At 60.8% G+C, this 18983-nt stretch overlaps 1 protein-coding gene across 1 annotated transcript; it reads left to right on the top strand.

The window, feature by feature from the left end:
- The first annotated feature begins 780 nt into the window (after positions 1 to 780).
- On the top strand, positions 781 to 18391 carry LZTR1 (leucine zipper like post translational regulator 1). Its single transcript, XM_055322979.1, has 21 exons — positions 781 to 1059; positions 1528 to 1590; positions 4859 to 4915; positions 6651 to 6730; positions 7152 to 7260; positions 7769 to 7852; positions 8854 to 8911; positions 9859 to 9998; positions 11894 to 12095; positions 12459 to 12614; positions 12732 to 12842; positions 13089 to 13181; positions 13352 to 13447; positions 13527 to 13692; positions 13889 to 14058; positions 14448 to 14604; positions 15405 to 15531; positions 15618 to 15767; positions 16416 to 16521; positions 16609 to 16689; positions 16918 to 18391. Exons 1-21 carry the CDS (start codon positions 860 to 862, stop codon positions 17032 to 17034), a joined length of 2523 nt encoding a protein of 840 aa, XP_055178954.1. The 5' UTR covers positions 781 to 859; the 3' UTR covers positions 17035 to 18391.
- The last annotated feature ends 592 nt before the right edge of the window (positions 18392 to 18983 follow it).

The following is an 18983-nucleotide window of genomic DNA, read 5'->3' as shown; positions in this document are numbered from 1 at the left end:
CCACACCAAGGAAGTTTGGTCTCTGAGCACTCTCAGAGGAGATAGCAACTGATTCTGTCCCTGGGGTTAGGGAAGGCTTCTCTAAGCAGTGTCTTGGATCTGGATTTTGAAAGAAGGGCACTTCAGGTAGAAGGGACAGCACGTGCCAAGCGTCTGAGATGGGAAGTGCTTCCTCGAGGGTGAGAGGCAGCTCGCTTGGCAGTTTGGGGGCATGTGCCTGCTTAGGGCAGTAGGGCCTGGGTCCTGAGACAGAGCCCATGCTTTTCATGGCAGCTAGTTCCCTGAGTCCCCACTTTGCAGGGGAAGAAAATGAGGCTCTGCCATTAAGTAGAAAGGAGAATCTAGAGCCTCTCATAGAGCCAAAAGGAATACCACGGGGAGACGCGGCAGCCAGAAGTGGGGGCGCAGGGCTTCCTCCTAGGTCGCTGCAAGCCCGGAACCCTCCACCCGGGATCCTGGGGGCGGCGGACGGTCAAGGCCGAACCCCGCGCAAACAGGGCATGCCGGGAAGTGTGGCCCCTCTCCCGCAGGCGTGGGCCTGGCCGGCGCCGGGGAAGTGCATTCCGGACGGGGCTGGGGACCCGACGCCGCCTTCCCTGGAAAGGGGCAGCGGCCGCGCGTACTGGGCGGGAAATGCTTCCCAGAGAGTCACCCGCTCCCAGCTTCCCGGGGGTGGCGCCGGCCCGCGGACTCAGGAGGAGCGCTCAGCTTGCCGGGAGGGGCGGGCGGCCGAGCGGCGCAGGCCGGAAGTGTGGCGCGGTCGGCACAGGGCTCGCCGGGAAATGTAGTCCCTCGGGGCGGCCCGGGGCGGTGGCTGCACGTCCCGCGTACCGGGTGGCTGATCAGGCGTGGACCGGGGATGGCTGGGCCGGGGGGCTCGGGAGGCCCGATCGGGGCCGGGGCCCTGGCGGGCAGCGCACGGTCCAAGGTAGCCCCGAGCGTGGACTTTGACCACAGCTGCTCTGACAGTGTTGAGTACCTGACACTCAACTTCGGGCCCTTCGAGACAGTGCATCGTTGGCGGCGCCTCCCGCCCTGCGACGAGTTCGTGGGGGCCCGGTACGGCGGAGTTGAGGGGGTCTTGGGGACCGGGAGTGTCTGGGAGGTCCCGGGGAGGGGCCCAGGGGCGAAGCCAGGGCGTGGAGTCCAGCCCTGGGTCCTGGCAGTGGGGGTTGGGGAGGAAGTGATGGTGCCCAGGAAGATGTCTGGAGCGGAGGGGGTGTGCAGAGGGCGTCTCGGGGCGGGGTGGGGCCCGGGGCAGGTACTAGAGCCAAGTGGTGTTGGTGGGTCTGGAGCTGGGGTCCCAGCAGCTCTGCAGTGGGGCCCGGAGTCCAGAGAGCCCCCCGGCAATATCAGGGGTCTGTATACAGGGTCCTGGGGTACTGGTGGAATTTAGGGACCTCTATCCGTCTTAGCAGTCGAGAGGTGTTACCTGATTTCTACGGCAGCCCGCGTGCTTAGCCTCATTCCTTGGGCGCCCCCAGGAGGGTCCTGACCTCACTGCCGCCCACCCATTCTTTCTTTCAGGCGCAGCAAGCACACAGTGGTGGCCTATAAAGATGCCATCTATGTATTTGGTGGAGACAATGGGTGAGTGAGTATGCATCAGGGTGTTAGAACGGGAGGAGGGAGAAACATGGTGGTTCCCACTGGGTTGGTGAAGCATTCAGCCTCAGTTTCTCCATGTGAGGTTCCCTCCCTCCCTCAGAACAGCGTTCAGTGGGTAACACATGATGGGACACAGAAATGTGCCTCTTGTTCTGAATGAGTGGACACAGCCTTGAAAGAAACACATTCGCCCTGGCCGCCACCCTCACCTGGCACTTCTCCTTCACTGCAGTTCTCTTTGGACTTTATCCACATGCTCACATGGCAGCATTTAGAGGGCACAGTTTTTTGTTTGTTTGTTTTGTTTTTAATTTCCCATATTTTCCACCTTTTTGCAAAGGTGTTCCCACATTGCCATAAATTCCTGGGAAACAACTTTTCTGATGTTTTGTTGGTGGACACACTTCTATCCCATGAACTGTTCCCACTTAAGTGGTGGCTGGTCTCCTTTGGTTAAAGATAATGGCTGAGGTAAACCTTTGGTTTGGTGTGACTGCTTCCTTCTGGTGGTGTTCCCCTAAGACCCATTCCCAGAGGGAAAGAGCTCTTATCACGGGCTGGGCCATGTTAAGTACAGGGCGTGGGCATAGCAGACATGCTTGGAGAGAAGGGGTCTGTTCTGGGCAGAGAAGCCTTCCTGGAGGGGTTGATGACCTGAAAGATAAGTTAGAGTGAGTCAGGTAAAAGAGAGTGTTTCAGGCAGAAGGACCAGCATGGGCAATGGCCCGGAGGTTGGGGGATGCAGAATGGCACCAGGCCTAGAGTCTGGACAGGGCTTCCCTCCCGCATTCATTCGTTGATGTGGTTCAGGAAAGGCCAGGGATGCCCACCAGGGCTCTGGGAGGCTTGGGAGCCTGCTAGACGTGGGGCTGAAGCTTGAAGCTTGATCTGGATAGACCGAGCTCAGTTCAAATTACAGCTTTGTGACTCTGGGCTCCGGTTGGTGGCTTAAATCTCCTCCTCTGTATAGGGGGTGCCCGCATGCTCTGCTTTTGCAGTGTGCTCCTCAGGTTCAGTGAGCACAAAGCTGGGAAGGGCTCAAGACAGACGTCTGGCTGTCCTGCGGATGCAGCGTTTGCACATGACCGATTTCTACCCATGAGTCCATCCCTGCCTCTCAACCACAGGACTTGGCCTGAAGCCCAAAAAGGGCTGGCCTCTGATCGGTTCTGCAGCCATGGTCTTTCAGGACTCCCTGGGGGTGAGGGAGCTAGCTTGGAGGTGTTGGGGTACACAGGACCCCACAAGGACCTGCAGACCAACAGTGTGGTCTCCTTGGGCATGGCCTCTGGCCTCCAGCCTGTCTCCCCAATAGCTTCTTTCCCCATGAGCAGCCAGAGGGACCCATTTGAAGATGCAAGTCTCAGTGTGTTCCTCCTCAGCACATAGCCCTGGGGACTCCCCTCCCTCTGCTGTCCTGGCAGTCCATAAGACCCTTTACACTTGCGCCCGCCCTGCTTTTCTGCCTTTGTTTTTTTTAAATTTTTTTTTAATTTTTAATTTATTTATGATAGGCACAGAGAGAGAGAGAGAGGCAGAGACACAGGCAGAGGGAGAAGCAGGCTCCATGCACCGGGAGCCCGACGTGGGACTCGATCCCGGGTCTCCAGGATCGCGCCCTGGGCCAAAGGCAGGCGCTAAACCGCTGCGCCACCCAGGGATCCCTCTGCCTTTGTTTTGCACAGCACTGGGCTACACCCCTGTCTTGCTGTGTTCTGAGTGAACCAAGCATCTCCTGCTCAGGCCCTGGTACTGGCTGTTCCCTCCTTCCCGCCCTTCCTGCCTCTCTTCTGAATATACTGTGAGTGAGGCCCTCCCGGCCACCTGGACCAGCTGTAGGCCCTCCCCTCCCCTTCTGCACCTCTTGCCGGCCCCATGGTAAGAGCACTGATCCCACAGATTCCCTCAGAGTTATCTCAGAACACACAGATGTTTATGTGTCTCCTCCACGAGGGCGAGACCTGTACTGGGCACAAGACAATTCAATAAATGTGTGTCACGTGAAAGAATGAAATAGGAAGAGGCATCTGCCCACAGATGCTCCCTGCTGTCTTAATGACAATCTTCCCCAAACAAGACAAGGCCTGGTGTCCAGCCCAGAGCAGGAAGTGGGAACATCCCTCCCAGAGTTCTGTAGCAGGTAGAGTTGGCATGGCAACTGTGTAGCAACCAGCAGAAATAATTTGCTACAATGTGGCACCAAGAAACAGGGTACAGATTTGTCTCACCCTGGTTGCAATTTTGTAGAGATCCACTGGGTGCAGAGAAAGACGGCTTCCTGCAGCGTCTGGGAGGGGGGAGGAAAGGAGGGGGGAAGGAGCAGATGGGAGAAGGGAGAAATTATGGTCACATCTCGGCTTCCCAGCTCCTGGCCGCATGGCTGCATGGCCTTCGGCAGGCACTTTATGTCCCGGGCCCCTTCCTCTTCTGCAAAGCAGGTGGAGCCCCTGGTGCAGACTGAGGGAAAGGTAGAGGGCGGTGCCCTGTATAGGCCTGGCATGCAGGGGGTGCTGGGCTCCTGTTGGCTGGCTCCCTTCTTACTGACTGACAAGGTCTGAGTGGAAACATGCAGGTCCTGCTAGGTGGTCACTGGACTTGTTTTTCATTTGATTGTATCTTTTTTTTTTTTTTTAATTTTTATTTATTTATGATAGTCACACACACAGAGAGAGAGAGAGGCAGAGACACAGGCAGAGGGAGAAGCAGGCTCCATGCACCGGGAGCCTGACGTGGGATTCGATCCCGGGTCTCCAGGATTGCGCCCTGGGCCAAAGGCAGGCGCTAAACCGCTGCGCCACCCAGGGATCCCTGATTGTATCTTTAATGTGGTTACATTGGCTTTGCAACAGGGAGGTGGAAGGAAGATCAGAGAGGAGGAAAGGGCCTCCCCTGAGATCTGGGAAGTTCTGCATTTTGGTGGCACAACCTCAGGAAAGGAGGCTCTGAGATATGGGAGTGAGAGTGGGAGTTGGGGTTCTGGAGCCTGCCTTGGTGTGAGTCCTCAGGGCCACCTCCTGGTTGGCCAGGGTCATGCTTTGGACCCGACTGCAGGCAGGCCAGTCCCACGTACCTTGCAGCCCCGGTACCAGCACCAGCTGGGGAGTTTCCTCTGTGGTCACCTCTCTCTCTGGTCCTTTGGGCATCAGCTGGCTGCCTGGCCCTGGCCAAGTCCCCACAACGGTCCCCACCCCTGGGCTGCAGTGTCCGATCGGCCCAGGACCGACCCCACCTGTCCCTGGCTGTCTTTCAGGAAGACCATGCTCAATGACCTCCTGCGGTTCGACGTGAAGGACTGCTCCTGGTGCAGGTAGGTGGCCTCGGAGCTCTAAGCACCTTCCCCCTAGAAATCGGTAGCACTGTGCCAGGCCCCAACCACCAGCGGAGTCATGCTGGGGAAAGCTAGAGAGAAGCTTCAAGGAGGAGATAAAAGTGGCCCTTAGCATTCCTCTCTCTCTCCTGGGTTCCTTCTCCAGTCCCAACTCCAATTATTCTGAATCCTGTTAATTACAGGCATGTGTTTCATTGGTTGCAAGTCCTCAAATTCTGCCTCCGGAGAGCCCTTCCATCACTAGGCCTGTCTCCTGGGCCAGGGGCTGCTATGGGAGGTGACACAGGGTGGGGGGGCGTCGGCTTGTGGGTCCTTCCAGGACCGACCCTGTGCTGCTGTAGGATGCTGCCCAGGGGCTGACAGCACTGGCTCTCCTCCCCTCCGTGCCCCTGTGGGGCCCATCCTCTGCTTGGAGACCCCACATGGGTAGTGGGCAGCACGCAAGCCCTGGCCACCTCCCGCAGATGGCCCTCCCAGCTGTGTGGCCTTGGCCAAGACACCTGCCCTCTCTGCTCATGGCATACGTGTACCCATCGGCTCCAGTCTGCAGCCTGCCCAGGGGGCAGCTCTCAGCTGAGGGGGTGAAAAGGGATCCCAGGATTAGGAGACACTGGGTTTCCTCCTGAGCTCTCCCATCTGCTCGTGCAGGAGTACAGACCCATGCAGCCACCTGGCTGCCACGCTCTGCACAGGAGCTCTGGTGTAGCCCTCAGTCCCCCGAGTCCCCTCTGTGGCGGGGTCTCACCGCTCCTCTTTGGTGAAGGAGGACATCCAGACCCAGGACCCACACCCTCCAAGCCTGGCAAACCAGGGTGGCATCATTGTGCACCACCCACCTTCTGCTCAGGAGACCTCCGTAGCTCTGGGATCACGAGAGAAGTTTTTGTGTTGTTCGTCTCACCCTGGGTTTCATAACATAGCCCATAGTTATGGATCAATTTTAAAAATCACCCTACAAACTGTACAATCCTTTACTAATGATTGCTTAAGGATAAAACTCTGAAAAGGAGCAGCCCCAGGAAAGCAGTATAAAGGGGTTTTTAACTCACTAAGTCAAGTGTGTGGCTGACCCCTGCGGATGGAAGCCAGTGCCGCCGTGAAAAGGACAAGGATAGCTGATCCCGGAGTAGCCGGAAGACCTATTCACTCTCTACTGTTTAATTCAAAAAGCAGGTGTCATAAGATACCTACCACATGACTCCACTTAGAAAATTACTCAGAAAAAAAAAAAAAGAAAATTACTCAGAGACATAAATACGCATAGGAAAGGTGTGTGGAGGAGTGACCTAAAGGCATAGATGGTGGTTTCTGGCAAAGGGATTATACGGAAGTCTCAGTGCTGGTTTTGTGTTTTTTCCTTATCAGCAACTTTTGTTAAAAATTTCTATAATGAGGGGGCACCTGGGTGGCTCAGTCAGTTAGCGTCCGACTCTTGGTCTCAGCTCAGGTCTTGATCTCAGGGTCATGAGTTCCAGCCCCGTGTTAGGCTCCACGCTGGGCCCACATGGAGCCTACTAAAAAAAAAAAAAAAAAAAAAACATAAAATAAAGGTTTAAAAAAAATCTTTTCTTTTTTTAAGTTTCTCTAATGAGATAAGTATTGCCTACCAGATGCAAATATAAAAGGAATCCTGGGCGGGGGTGGGCTGCCCAGTGTGGCGTGGACTGCACAGCTGAGCCCCGCTGACACCCGCTGTCCCGTTTCCCCCCACCAGGGCCTTCACCACTGGCACCCCACCAGCCCCCCGCTACCACCACTCAGCCGTTGTCTACGGAAGCAGCATGTTTGTCTTTGGTGAGCTGCCTCTCATCTCCTGGGCGCCGTGCCCTCTTTAGGGCTCCAGCTCCCCTGTCCCGCCACCAGGCCTGGGGCTCCTGTGCTGTGCATGGCCAGCCTCTGTCCTGCCTTGTCTTCTGCCAGAGTCCTCTGAGTTCCTGCACTGGGCCGGGGGCCCCTCAAGGGACTCGTTCCCTCATTGTCCCGATCTCACGGGGTGACTGCTCGGGAAGGTGACTCTCCTCCCTCCTCTGTCACTCTGCCAGGGGCAGGGGCAGGAGTCTGTTCACTTCTGTGTCCCCAGAGCCTAGCACAGAGTCAGGCATGCGGTAGGTGCTCCCTGAGGCTTAGGGAGGGAGTCCCAGAGTACATCTTAAGTGAGGCTGGATTCTGCTCCCCCTGCCTTTGGGTGTGATGGTTTCTCGCTCTCTCTACCCAGGGGGCTACACTGGGGACATTTATTCCAATTCTAACCTGAAGAATAAAAACGACCTTTTTGAATATAAGTTTGCAACTGGCCAGTGGACAGAGTGGAAAATTGAAGGACGGTGAGAGACTTTGCTGAAACCTTTGGGGGGTGTCCCGATGGCTACGGTGCTGGGTCCCTGGTGGCAGCTGGCCTGCGATCTGGACCCTGTAGCATTACAGGAGAGCCCGAGGCTCAGGGAGGCCTGAGTCGTGCTCATTCCCAGCTGTGACTGTCTGAGGCCTCCTCCCTGCTCTTGGATTCCCTGCTCTCAGAGAGCAGAGGAGCCCCGGTGCACTGATGGGCCCTTCTCTGGTCCTGTTTTGCCAGGACCCTCCCTCTCCCCCGACTCTGATATTTCTGTGTTGGCTGGGAGAGGCCTTTACCCTGGGGACATGGGACATCTGAATTCCTCATCCCACTGCCCCGCCTCATGAGCCCAGCCTCATGACCCCCAGCTGGCATCCCCAGAGCCCTGGTGTTGGCAGATGTAGGCATGGCAACCCTGGGGTCCCGGCCTGCCGCTTGGGGCTGTGAAGCTCGGGTCTGTGCTGGGTGGCCTCACTCCTCACCCCCTCCCCGTGCTGCAGGTTGCCAGTCGCTAGGTCTGCCCACGGCGCCACGGTGTACAGCGACAAGCTGTGGATCTTTGCTGGCTATGACGGCAATGCCAGGTAGGTGGTGCCCGTGCACCGGCCTCTGGGCAGCCCTGTAAGTGTACCAAGGGGGGCCTTCCTGGCATGGGAAGGCTCAGGCTGGGGGTTTCTCAGGAGGGTAATGTTGTGGACAGGAGTGAGGGGAGGGTGGGATGGAGGTGGAGGGGAGCTGAGTGGAGCTCCCACCCAACCCCACAGCCCTGAGGCCCCTCCTAGGGGCATCCGAGGGGGCGGCAAGCTTGGCCCATTTTTGTGCCGCTGTCTCAGAGTGTGCTGGTCTCCACGGCAATAGGTGGCCTAGCTGGTGTCAGAGCTGGGGGAGGGGAGTGTGCGTCTGAACTGCCCAGGTGAAAATACTCAAGCTCAAGGTGAGCAGGTGGTGGCAGCACCAGGGCTCAGATTCGGCCCCTCCTCTCTGGACGACAACATGGGGTTTCTGCCTACGTAGCATGGACTGGATCTACCTCCTTCCTATAGAAAATTGGCTTCGCTGCATTTTTCTGGTTACAAAAGTAGCATGTGCTCATTCCCTAAGATCTCAGCATTATAGAAACTCCAAGGGGTGGGGCGCCTGGCTGGCTCAGGTCTTGGAGCTGTGAGTTTGAGCTAAGTGTTGGATATAGAGATTACAAAAAAAAAAAGAAAAAAAAAGAAGCAGCAGCTCCAAGAGGTGGCAATGTTTCTGGGAGCTTTGCCTCTGAAGTCCTCTCTAAGCCCCAGGGGTGAGCCAAGTGAGACTGACCCTGCCACACTGGTGAGACATTGTGAATGATGGTGCGTGTTCCCTGGGCGGGGAGCTGGGGGGCCACATAGCAAGGGTTCAGTGCAGCCCCCGACCCTGAACCTCCCACCTCATGGCTGCTCCCCAGGCCCCCATCAGAGTCCTGCATGATGTGTCGTTCCCTGGAGCCGTCCCTCCTGGCTGGGCCTAGCCCACCCTGCCACCATTCCCAGCTGTGGAGATCCTGACACTTGTCCCTCCATGCCTCCCCCCCCCCCCCCCCCCCGTCCTAATGCAGGTTGAATGACATGTGGACCATTGGCCTCCAAGACCGGGAGCTCACATGCTGGGAGGAGGTGAGGGGCACAGGGAGAGGCGATTGGGGGGCAGGGGAGGCCGGGAGGTAAGGGGCACAGGGCGGGGGGCTGGGGTGGGCGGGGGTAGGAGCTGCTTTTTCCCCCTTTGCCGAGGCCAGGCCTCACCCTCCCTGCTGACTTCCTGCCCAATTCCAGCCGCACTGACCTAGTACTGGCGAAAGGCTCTGGGATGCCTGGGTAGCTCAGGGGTTGGGTGTCTGCCTTTGGCTCAGGTTGTGACCCCGGGGTCCTGGGATCCAGTCCTGCATCGGGCTCCCCACAGTGAGCCTGCTTCTCCCTCTGTGTCTCTCATGAATGATGAATAAAAAATAAATAAATAAATAAATAAATAAATAAATAAATAAATAAATAAATAAATAAAGGCTCTGTAGCTCAGATGGCAGCTGGTCCTGGTGACTGGTGCAGCCTGGGTACTTGTGATTTGAGCACAGCGAGCTCAGCCTGCTGGTGGGTGTCCTGCTCGCTGCCGTTTCTGGCCAGTCGATCTGACTGCCCTGCCGTCTTTCCCCTGGGGTGTCTATCCCTGGTGGTGAGGATTCTTAGCCTCCACTGTTAAAAACTGGGCCCATGGGATTCCTGGGTGGCGCAGCGGTTTGGCGCCTGCCTTTGGCCCGGGGTGCAATCCTGGAGACCTGGGATCGAATCCCACGTCGGGCTCCCGGTGCATGGAGCCTGCTTCTCCCTCTCCCTGTGTCTGCCTCTCTCTCTCTCTGTGTGTGACTATCATAAATAAATAAAAATTAAAAAAAAAAACTGGGCCCATTTTTAGGTGGGTGAGGTGGGACTTTAAGCTATTCTCCAGGAATCAATCTCTGAAACCTCATTCACAGAAGTTTCAGGAATGAAAGTAGTCCGAGTTCAGCAGTGTTAAGTCTGAGCCCCGCGCCCGGGCCGGGGCCTGTGGCTGAGCTTCCTCCCTACTTCAGGTGGCCCAGAGCGGCGAGATCCCGCCCTCCTGCTGCAACTTCCCAGTGGCCGTGTGCCGCGACAAGATGTTTGTGTTCTCAGGGCAGAGCGGAGCCAAGATAACCAACAACCTCTTCCAGTTTGAATTCAAGGACAAGACGTGAGTGCCCTGGTGGTGGGACGCATGGTGTGGAGCGGTCCTCTGGGCTCCTAGCGCGGCAGGAGCTGCCCTTCCAGAGCGGGGAAATGCGGGCACCCCCATGCAGACCGTGCAGGCCGGGCCCCTCTCTCTGCCCAGTGCGAAGGATGGCTCCTGCCCCTGCGGATGGCCTGGTCGGTGCCACTGGTAACGGATGTGGCCGGCGTAGAGCTCATATGATGCAGAAGACTGGAGGGGTGCTCATGACCTGAGAGCATCCAGCCTATGCCGTCCTTGGCTGCTGGCCAGCCCTCGTGATGGGGACTGAGCCCTGGAGGTGGCACAGGCGGGGCATTGGCTCTGGGAGTGAATGGAGGGGATGGAACAGGGAGCTTCTGCAGGTCATAGAGGCTTGGAGAGGGGACTTGGAGCTGCCCTGAGGGCCAGTGGTGTCGGCTGGGAAGGAGAAAGGTCAGTACATCCCAGGCAGGGGGAGTCCCGCTGACACCCGCCCAGGCCTTCTGTCTCGGGCTGGCCGGGCCTGAGAGAAGAGCCACACTGCACACAGGCCTGTGTCTCCATCCTGGCCTCGGTGCTCACGGCGGGGGGGCAGTAAAGATGGCTCAGAGCCAGTAGGAAGAGACCTGGAGAGGTGAGGGATGTTGGAAGCAGAGGCCAGGTGTGCCCAGATGTGGGGAGGGGTGGGGGTAGACATGCAATCTCTGGCCAGGTGGAAGGTGGCTAATCTGTGCAGGGTTCTCGGGGAGGTGCACGTACTGGGGGAGACACAGGGCCCGGGGGTGTGGGGGCTCAGGAAGGTGCATTGAGGGAGTGGAGGGCTGCAGCATGAGGGACCCAGGCCAGAGCCGGGGGCAGAGCTGCAACTTGGGGCAGAGTGGACAGGGGTAGGAAGAAAACCAGGGGCAGTCTGGCCACAGGCAGCAGCTCAGGCCGGGTGTCAGGAGACCGCAGTGGCCCCTGGCAGCAGAGGAGCCCCAGGGGGTGGGGTCAGTGTGGTGCCACCTTCCTCAGGCTGGCCTGCTTCCAGCCCCTCAGACAGCCACCTGCCCAACATCATGCCTGTGCCCTTTGCTCCCCCGCCCCCGGAGGTGGAAACAAACACCCTGGCCTTCTCTAGGCCGTGCGTAGGTGCATGCTGTGGGCCTTGCACGGGTGCCACCCCCAATGACGGCACACAGAGGCTGCTGCTCTGAGGTGCTTAGCACTGAGGTCTCCTACAGAGCACCTCCACCTTACCCCACCCCCAGATGGGCAGTCAGGGCCCCTGCCTTCTGGAGGTGGGCTTTGCCCAGGCAGGTCTCCTGTGTGCTGAACAACCCCCCGCTGCCGCCCCAGTAGTAGGGCAGCAGGGCACCCGGTGAGCCCAGCATGTGCTGGGTACAGGGGGCAGCGTGGAGCCAGATGGCATGCCTGCCTGACCAGGATCGTGTGGGTGTCAAAGAGAGGATGTGCTGGGAGGTCCTGGGAGGGTAGAGACTGTAGAAGCAGCATTGGAAGAGGGGGTCCTGGTAGCTCCCGGGAGTGAGGACTTGGCTGTGGGGACTATCCCACATGGCAGAGTGTGGGCATGCCTCCATTCCCCCGAGAGTGGGATTGCATCACGGTACAGAGGCCACCCCTCCTGCCTGCTTTATGGCTGGGGGGCAGAAAGGGGTTCAGGCAGGACCCCATGGTGGGCTGAGTGCACCCAGGCCGAGCAGGTACCAGAGCGAAAGGGGATGAGGGGCACTGGGTGGATGCGCTGCAGGCCCTCCTTGGAGCCAGCTGTTCTCCCCGGGGGCTGCAGGGCTCTCCCCTGCCCGGGCCTGCTGTTGGAAGGCCTCAGAACCCGGGTGGAGGCCTTGGGGGTGCAGGACCCCCCACCCTAGCACTGGTTCACTGTCACGTGCCCCCAGGTGGACCCGCATCCCCACCGAGCACCTGCTTCGTGGCTCCCCACCGCCCCCCCAGCGGCGCTATGGGCACACCATGGTGGCCTTTGACCGCCACCTCTACGTGTTTGGGGGCGCAGCGGACAACACGCTGCCTAACGAGCTGCACTGCTATGATGTGGACTTCCAGACCTGGGAGGTGGTCCAGCCCAGCTCGGACAGCGAGGTGAGTGCTGCCGGGCTGCGGTGCCCGGGGGGCCAGGGGGTCCTGACTCACCTGCTCCCACTGCCCTGCTGCTCCTCACGGCCTCAGAGGGCCCGGGGCTCCGCACAGCCAGCAGGAGCCAGGCCAGGATGTGTGAGGCCCGAGGCCCTGGGCCCCTATGCTCCGTCCTTGCCGCCTGTGGGCTCTCAGCATTTCCTTTCGCACGGTGCTGCACGTCTGCACGGTGCTGGGGGTGCTCTCCCAGGCCACGCGCCCCGACTGCGGCCTGGCCCAGCCCACACCATGCGCAGCCCCGGGTCAGGGTCAGCAGGAGCTCGGCGCCGGCCCCGCTGACTGTCCCACCCGCCTGCCTCTCCCCTCCAGGTCGGCGGGGCTGAGGTGCCCGAGCGAGCATCGGCGTCCGAGGAGGCGCCTGCGCTGCCCTCCGAGGAGCGGGGCGGCTTCAAGAAGTCCCGGGATGTGTTCGGACTGGACTTCGGCACCAGCACGGCCAAGCAGCCCGGCCCGCCGGCCTCCGAGGTGAGGGGGGCGCCTGGCCCGCTCTGCATCACCCCCGCTGCCGGGCCCTGAGGTCGGCCCCTCTCACAGAGGGGAGGCTGAGGCTCAGAGGAGTGCGCATCCCCCCCTTCTGCCCAGCTGCCCAGCGGAAGGCTCTTCCATGCGGCCGCTGTGATCTCAGACGCCATGTACATCTTCGGGGGGACCGTGGACAACAACATCCGGAGCGGGGAGATGTACAGGTTCCAGGTGGGCAGGGGGCAGCCAGGGCGGATGGGCCCCGGATGATGGACACTGAGGCCCAGCGTGGCAGGAGGGCACCAGAGTCAGGGTTGCATCTGCTGGGACTCTAGGCGGGGGCAGCAGAGGAACGTCAGCACAGGCTGGGGGGTGGGCAGCCTCCGGGGCTCGCGGGGCTGGGGTGCTTGGTCCAGAGGAGGCCAGAGCCCGGGCCGGTGGTGGCTTCCCTTGCCAACACTGGGTGTCCTCTCGCAGTTCTCCTGTTACCCCAAGTGCACGCTGCATGAGGACTACGGGCGGCTGTGGGAGAGCCGCCAGTTCTGCGACGTGGAGTTTGTGCTGGGTGAGGTGGGTGCCCTCCCTCGGCCTGGCCTGCCCGCATGCTGCACGGTGGAGGCCGTGCCTCCCACTCCGGCCTGGAGGCCCCGACCCCCTCCCCTGGCCCTGGCTGGCTGGGCCTCCATCCCTGCCAGGACGAGGGTCCTGTGCTCCCCACTGAGGTGTTGCTATTGCTGCAGAAGGAGGAGTGCGTGCAGGGCCACGTGGCCATCGTCACGGCGCGGAGCCGCTGGCTGCGCAGGAAGATCGTGCAGGCGCGGGAGCGGCTGGGCCAGGTGAGGTGCCGCCCGGCCCCGTCCAGCCAGGGCAGCGGCGCCTGCGGACACCCCTGAGCTCCCCTTTCTCTCCCTGCAGAAGCTAGAAGAGGAGGCAGGCCCGGCTCCCAGGGAAGTCCCTGCTGGGGCCGTGGGGGGGGCCCGGCTGCCCCTGCTGCGCGTGGCCATCCGCGAGGCCGAGGCCCGGCCCTTCGAGGTGCTCATGCAGTTCCTCTACACGGACAAGATCAAGTACCCGCGGAAAGGTGCGCTGGCGGGGGAGCCGGGTGGACGGGGTGGGGGGTCATCCCGAGGCTCGGGGGCCATGGCCGGCCCGCACCCCGTGTGGTGGAGTTGCTGCCTAATGTCCTCCAGGAAGGGAGCCCCCTCCTCCCTTCTGCCCTGTGCCGCACCTTCTCCCCCTCCCCACATACCTGAGGCTCAGGGAGCTCTTGGGCGCAGGCCACGTGGAGGACGTGCTGCTCATCATGGACGTGTACAAGTTGGCTCTGAGCTTCCAGCTGTGCCGCCTGGAGCAGCTGTGCCGCCAGTACATCGAGGCCTCTGTGGACCTGCAGAACGTGCTGGTCGTGTGTGAGAGCGCTGCCAGGCTGCAGCTGGGCCAGCTGAAGGTGCGGCTGGGGGTGTGCTGCCCACCCCGCCCTGCGCCGCCAGCCCCCGTCTGCCGCCAGCCCCCCCAGGGTGCTGCCAGCCCCCACCCCGGGCCGCTGCTCTCTGCCACCAGCCCTCCTTCCGCTGCCAGCCCCCGACCCCAGGCCACCGCCCTCCGCCGCCAGCCCCCCCCCAGGCCGCTGCCCTCCCCTGCCAGCCCCCACCCCGGGCCGCTGCCCTCTGCCACCAGCCCTCTGTCTGCTGTCAGCCCCCCACCCCAGGCCGCCGCTCTCTGCCACCAGATCCGCCCCCCTGTCCTCTGCTGCCAGCCCCCCGCAAGCCATCCCAGCCCGGCTGCCATCCTGGCCAAGGCCTGACCCTGCCTGCCTGCTCGGCTTGTGTGTCCCAGGAGCACTGCCTGAACTTCGTGGTGAAGGAGTCCCACTTCAACCAGGTGATCATGATGAAGGAGTTCGAGCGCCTCTCCTCCCCACTGATCGTGGAGATCGTTCGGCGGAAGCAGCAGCCGCCTCCCCGCGCCCCCTCAGAGCAGCCCGTGGACATCGGTAGGGACCTCGTCCCCAGCCCTGAGGGCAGCACACAGGGATGGCATTCATCTTGGGTGGAGACTTGGGAGCCGCCAAAGTACCTGCCTGGCCTCGGGGTGGCGTAGGGGTGCAGGGGCCCTGTAGTGCTCCCCCTGTAGTGCTCCTGGGCACAGGGGCACGGGCACTCAGTCCACTCGGGCTCCCCCGACCCATGGGGTGTCCTGCCGGCTGTGTGGCTGAGGGCGGGAATCTCCTGAGCCCACTTCTGAGGTGGGCACAGGACCCCTGCCTGGCAAGGGGGGCCGCCCTGACCGACATCAGGTTTGAGGGCTTCCGTCGGGAGCAGCGTGCTCAGTCGTTGAGCTGCTCTTCTAGGTGCGCCCACCCTTTGGGGTCTAGTGAGGGGTACATGCAGTCCAGAGATTTCGGACGTTCCTGGTACCTCCCTGTCCCCACCCAGCCCGGGAAGGGACAGCACAGTCTCCATCCCCTGACTCCCTGGGGCCTGTGGTGCCTCTGGCCGTTGGCCCAGAGTGACACGTGGCAGGGCAGGGTGCTTGCCAAGCCCAGACGGGGCTTAAGCACCAGGGTGGGGAGGAGGGCTCACTGGGCTGAGTTGGGGAGATCAGACTCTGGGGGGCGGGCCAGAGTAGGGCTGCTGGCCTCTGGGAGGTTTTTTAGGGCAGCAATATGGGCAGATGAGCAAGAAGCGGTGCCTGTGGAGCCCTGGGTCTGAATCAGATGGCTCAGAGTCTGCTGAGGGGCGGGAGGCGTCTGCTCAAGGTACCCCCCCCACTACCCCCTGGCCTCTCCACCAGGCACGTCTCTGATCCAGGACATGAAGGCGTACCTGGAGGGAGCAGGTGCGGAGTTCTGTGACATCACTCTGCTGCTGGATGGGCACCCGAGACCGGCCCACAAGGCCATCCTGGCCGCTCGCTCCAGGTGGGTGGGGGTGTGGTGGCAGGGAGGGCAGGCCCCAGCCCTGCCTGCACTTGCTGAGAGCCAGGACTCCACCACCCTGTCTGCAGCTACTTTGAGGCCATGTTCCGGTCCTTCATGCCGGAGGACGGCCAGGTGAACATCTCCATCGGGGAGATGGTGCCCAGCAGGCAGGCCTTTGAGTCCATGCTGCGCTACATCTACTACGGGGAGGTCAACATGCCGCCGGAGGACTCTCTGTATCCTTGGCCCCACCCTGGGAGGTGCTCCCGGGTCACCACTGGAGGTCCCAGGGCTCACCTTCCACCGCTCTGGAGACTGGCAGGCTGGTCCTGGCTGGGCGCTTTCCCAAGGATTTCCTGGTCCCTGGTGCTCTCCCAGGGTTCCCTGAAGCAGCTGGTCGGCAGGCAGAGAGGGGCTCACAGCCAGGAGGGGTGGGTGGGTGCTTGACCCTCACGACCCTTGACTCCACGCCCAGAGGAAGGGGTCGATCTGTGTGCTATGTGACAGGTGAGTAGATGGCCATGGAGTGATTCCTGGTCACATTGCTTGTTGGGGGTCTGAACTGGGTGCAAGATGTCTTTCAGGCCTCTGTGAGGCCATGGTTGGTTCTGGAAGTGTGCATATGGGTGTTTTCCTGGGTTTTCGTTGGGTCTGGACTAGGGCCTTCGATCCCCTAAGTACTTCACTGTCCCTTGTAGAGAGCAAGTCAGTGTCCTGATTAGATCGGTCCCTGGCGTTGAGGTGGGTTTCCGGGTTCTGAGCAAGCAGCAGGCGGCTCAGGTTTTCTCCGCCCCTGCTGGGCCTGGGGCTCCAGCTGCACCCTCCCAGGGGAGATGGCGGGAGGACACGCTCCTCTGGGCGGCAGCTCCTTAACCAGTCCCCAGCTACCTGTTTGCGGCCCCCTACTATTACGGCTTCTACAACAACCGGCTGCAAGCGTACTGCAAGCAGAACCTGGAGATGAACGTGACTGTGCAGAACGTACTGCAGGTAGCTCACCTGGAGCCCGCGGGCCTCCCTGCACCTGGGCGGGTGGGTGAGAGATGCAGCAGCGCCTCAAGGAACCTGCCGTTCCAGATCCTGGAGGCGGCCGACAAGACGCAGGCCCTGGACATGAAGCGGCACTGCCTGCACATCATCGTGCACCAGTTCACCAAGGTCAGGGCCCTCCCCACCCAGCACCTGCTGCCTGCCCTCTTCAGGGACCCCTTCCCCTCCACACTGGCCTTGGCCAGGCTTGGGGGGCCGGGGTGGAGTCTGTCTCCCGCAGCAGAGCATCCCCCTCCCCGCTGGCCGCTTGGGGTGGCCGTGCCCTGGCGTGGTTGAGCCTACCCCGGCCTCGCAGGGCTCCAGGTCTATCCTGTCCCGGCCCCTTGCCCCCCGCAGGTTTCCAAGCTGCCCACGCTGCGCTCGCTGAGTCAGCAGCTGCTGCTCGACATCATAGACTCGCTGGCCTCCCACATCTCCGACAAGCAGTGCGCAGAGCTGGGCGCCGACATATGAGGGTGCACATGGCGCCAACCCCCTCCCCCCTGAGGAGCACGACCGTGCCGGCCCCTGCCCCACCTGCCACAGATGATGCTGGCAACGCCGAGGCCTGAGGCAGAGTCGTCGGGCCTGCCAGCCACGGGGCAGGGGGCCCAGAGCCTCTGAAGGGAGAGGGGCCACAGGGTTCTGAGCGCCCCCTTTCACTGCTGAGGACACACAGGTCCCATGGGGAGCAGATGGTGAGACAGGCCCCCAGGCAGGACCCTCTCCCCAGCTGGAGGTATGGGTGGGAAGGCAGGGCCCAGCAGTGGGAGCCCACCCAGCAGGGACTGTCCCCGGCTTGTCCATCTGGCCACTGATCCTACTGCCAAGGCCCGTCTGACCTGGGGGATACACAGTACCCCCTCACCTTCACTGAGGTTGCTGCAAGGGCCCCTATGATCACCCAGAGCTTGTGGGTGAGCAGATGGAATCGGACTCTGGGTGAGCTTTGGGGTGTGGAGGATCGTGAGTCAGTTCCTAGCCTGAGAGGTTAGCCATTCTGGCCTAGACTTGGCTTCCAGAGGGGTTGTAGGATCCCACCCCACTGTGTGCACATCAGGGGCCCCCAGCTGTGCCAGGAAGAAGTCAGGGAAGGTGCCCCCTAGGTCCCCATCTGTTCCTAAGTATTTATTTTTTGTCCTAGACATGCCATAAGACGACAGTAGTGCTAACCCACTACACACACCTCACGGGTATGGTCCCTCCCTGAGCGGAGGATCGATCATGTAGTCCCAAGTGCTTGCAACCAGCCAGTCCTGTCCAGTTCTCCATGTCAGCAGCTCCCAGCCCCATCTGGGGTGACCCAGTCATGGGAAGGGGAGGGTGTGGTGGGAATCCAGGCTAGCCCCTTCCCTCCTGAGGGGAACCTTGAGGTCCCCAGGCCACCTTGCTCCTGCACTGCAGGCTCCTGCCTAGGCTGGGGCGCTAAGGACTGGCCACTGCATCCTTCCCCTCCCCCAGCAGAAGGCCCTGTGAGCCCACCCTAACACAGAAAGCACTCTTCTGCCTCCTTTCTGGCACCAAGAACCCCAGGGACTCTTCTGTCCTGGCTACCAGGAAGCTACGTCTGGGGACATGGCACCTACCATTCCCCAGCCCTTCCTGAACACGGGCAGGTGTCGTGTATAGACAGATGGGAGCCCCAGCGACAGGTGGGCACCCTCAGGCTAGGGGAGTGCATAAGGCCGCAAGCTAGGAAATGACCTGGCACAAGATGAGCTTCTGGGGGCCTGGAAACTCCAGGAAGCATCTGCAAACCCTGCCCTACAGTGGACCCTGTAACCGGTCGCTTGATTCTCCTAAACATGAATAAATGAACTTACACACCGAGGACCCCGGAAAGCCAATTTCAGAACACTGCGTGGAACTTTCCAGGACTGGCGACAATTCCGCTATGCTCTAAGGGGCTACAGTGGCTGAGGCCCAGCAGGGAGGCCACGTGTGCAAGTAAAACCACCCTGCACACCGAGCTGTTTGCCACAGCCACAGATGCGGGGAAGCCTACGTTCCAGTCAACTTGAAGAACTCAGGCTGAGGCCAGGATTGCTGCCCTTATGGCTGCCTCCAAGCTCCCCTACGTCTTCCCAGAGCTCTGGGGACTAGACTGGTCATTTCTGGGTGGGCCCTTACTACTTGCCAAGCCTATAGCACCCGATCAGAAATTGCCATCTTTGTCCGCTTTCTAGATGAGCCAGCCCGGTGGTGAAGGGATGGCTGGTGTTCAGGTGCTGCACCCTACTGACTGCTGGGCAGATTGTGCCAGCAGATGGAAGCCACGCAGGTGTCCTCGCAAACTGCATCTGGCCTGGGTTTCATGAATATTTTCAAAGGGACTAGACTGCTTAAGCCTAGGCTGCTTCAGGTACCAAGGAGAAGGTTCCTGGCGCTGGCCCTGGCCTGTGCTCACATCATCCTGTCCTTCA

This window comes from Nyctereutes procyonoides, unplaced genomic scaffold, assembly GCF_905146905.1.
Source record: "Nyctereutes procyonoides isolate TBG_1078 unplaced genomic scaffold, NYPRO_anot_genome, whole genome shotgun sequence".
NCBI lineage: Eukaryota > Metazoa > Chordata > Mammalia > Carnivora > Canidae > Nyctereutes > Nyctereutes procyonoides.
This window is presented reverse-complemented; position numbering and strand designations above follow the sequence as displayed.

Bases quoted from the DNA above. Each gene is read 5' to 3' on its own strand.
- LZTR1 (XM_055322979.1), top strand. From the start codon at position 860: ATGGCTGGGCCGGGGGGCTCGGGAGGCCCGATCGGGGCCGGGGCCCTG. The intron at 12,615-12,731 runs GTGAGGGGGGCG...CCTTCTGCCCAG, and splicing joins CCGGCCCGCCGGCCTCCGAG to CTGCCCAGCGGAAGGCTCTT. The intron at 16,522-16,608 runs GTAGCTCACCTG...CTGCCGTTCCAG, and splicing joins CTGTGCAGAACGTACTGCAG to ATCCTGGAGGCGGCCGACAA.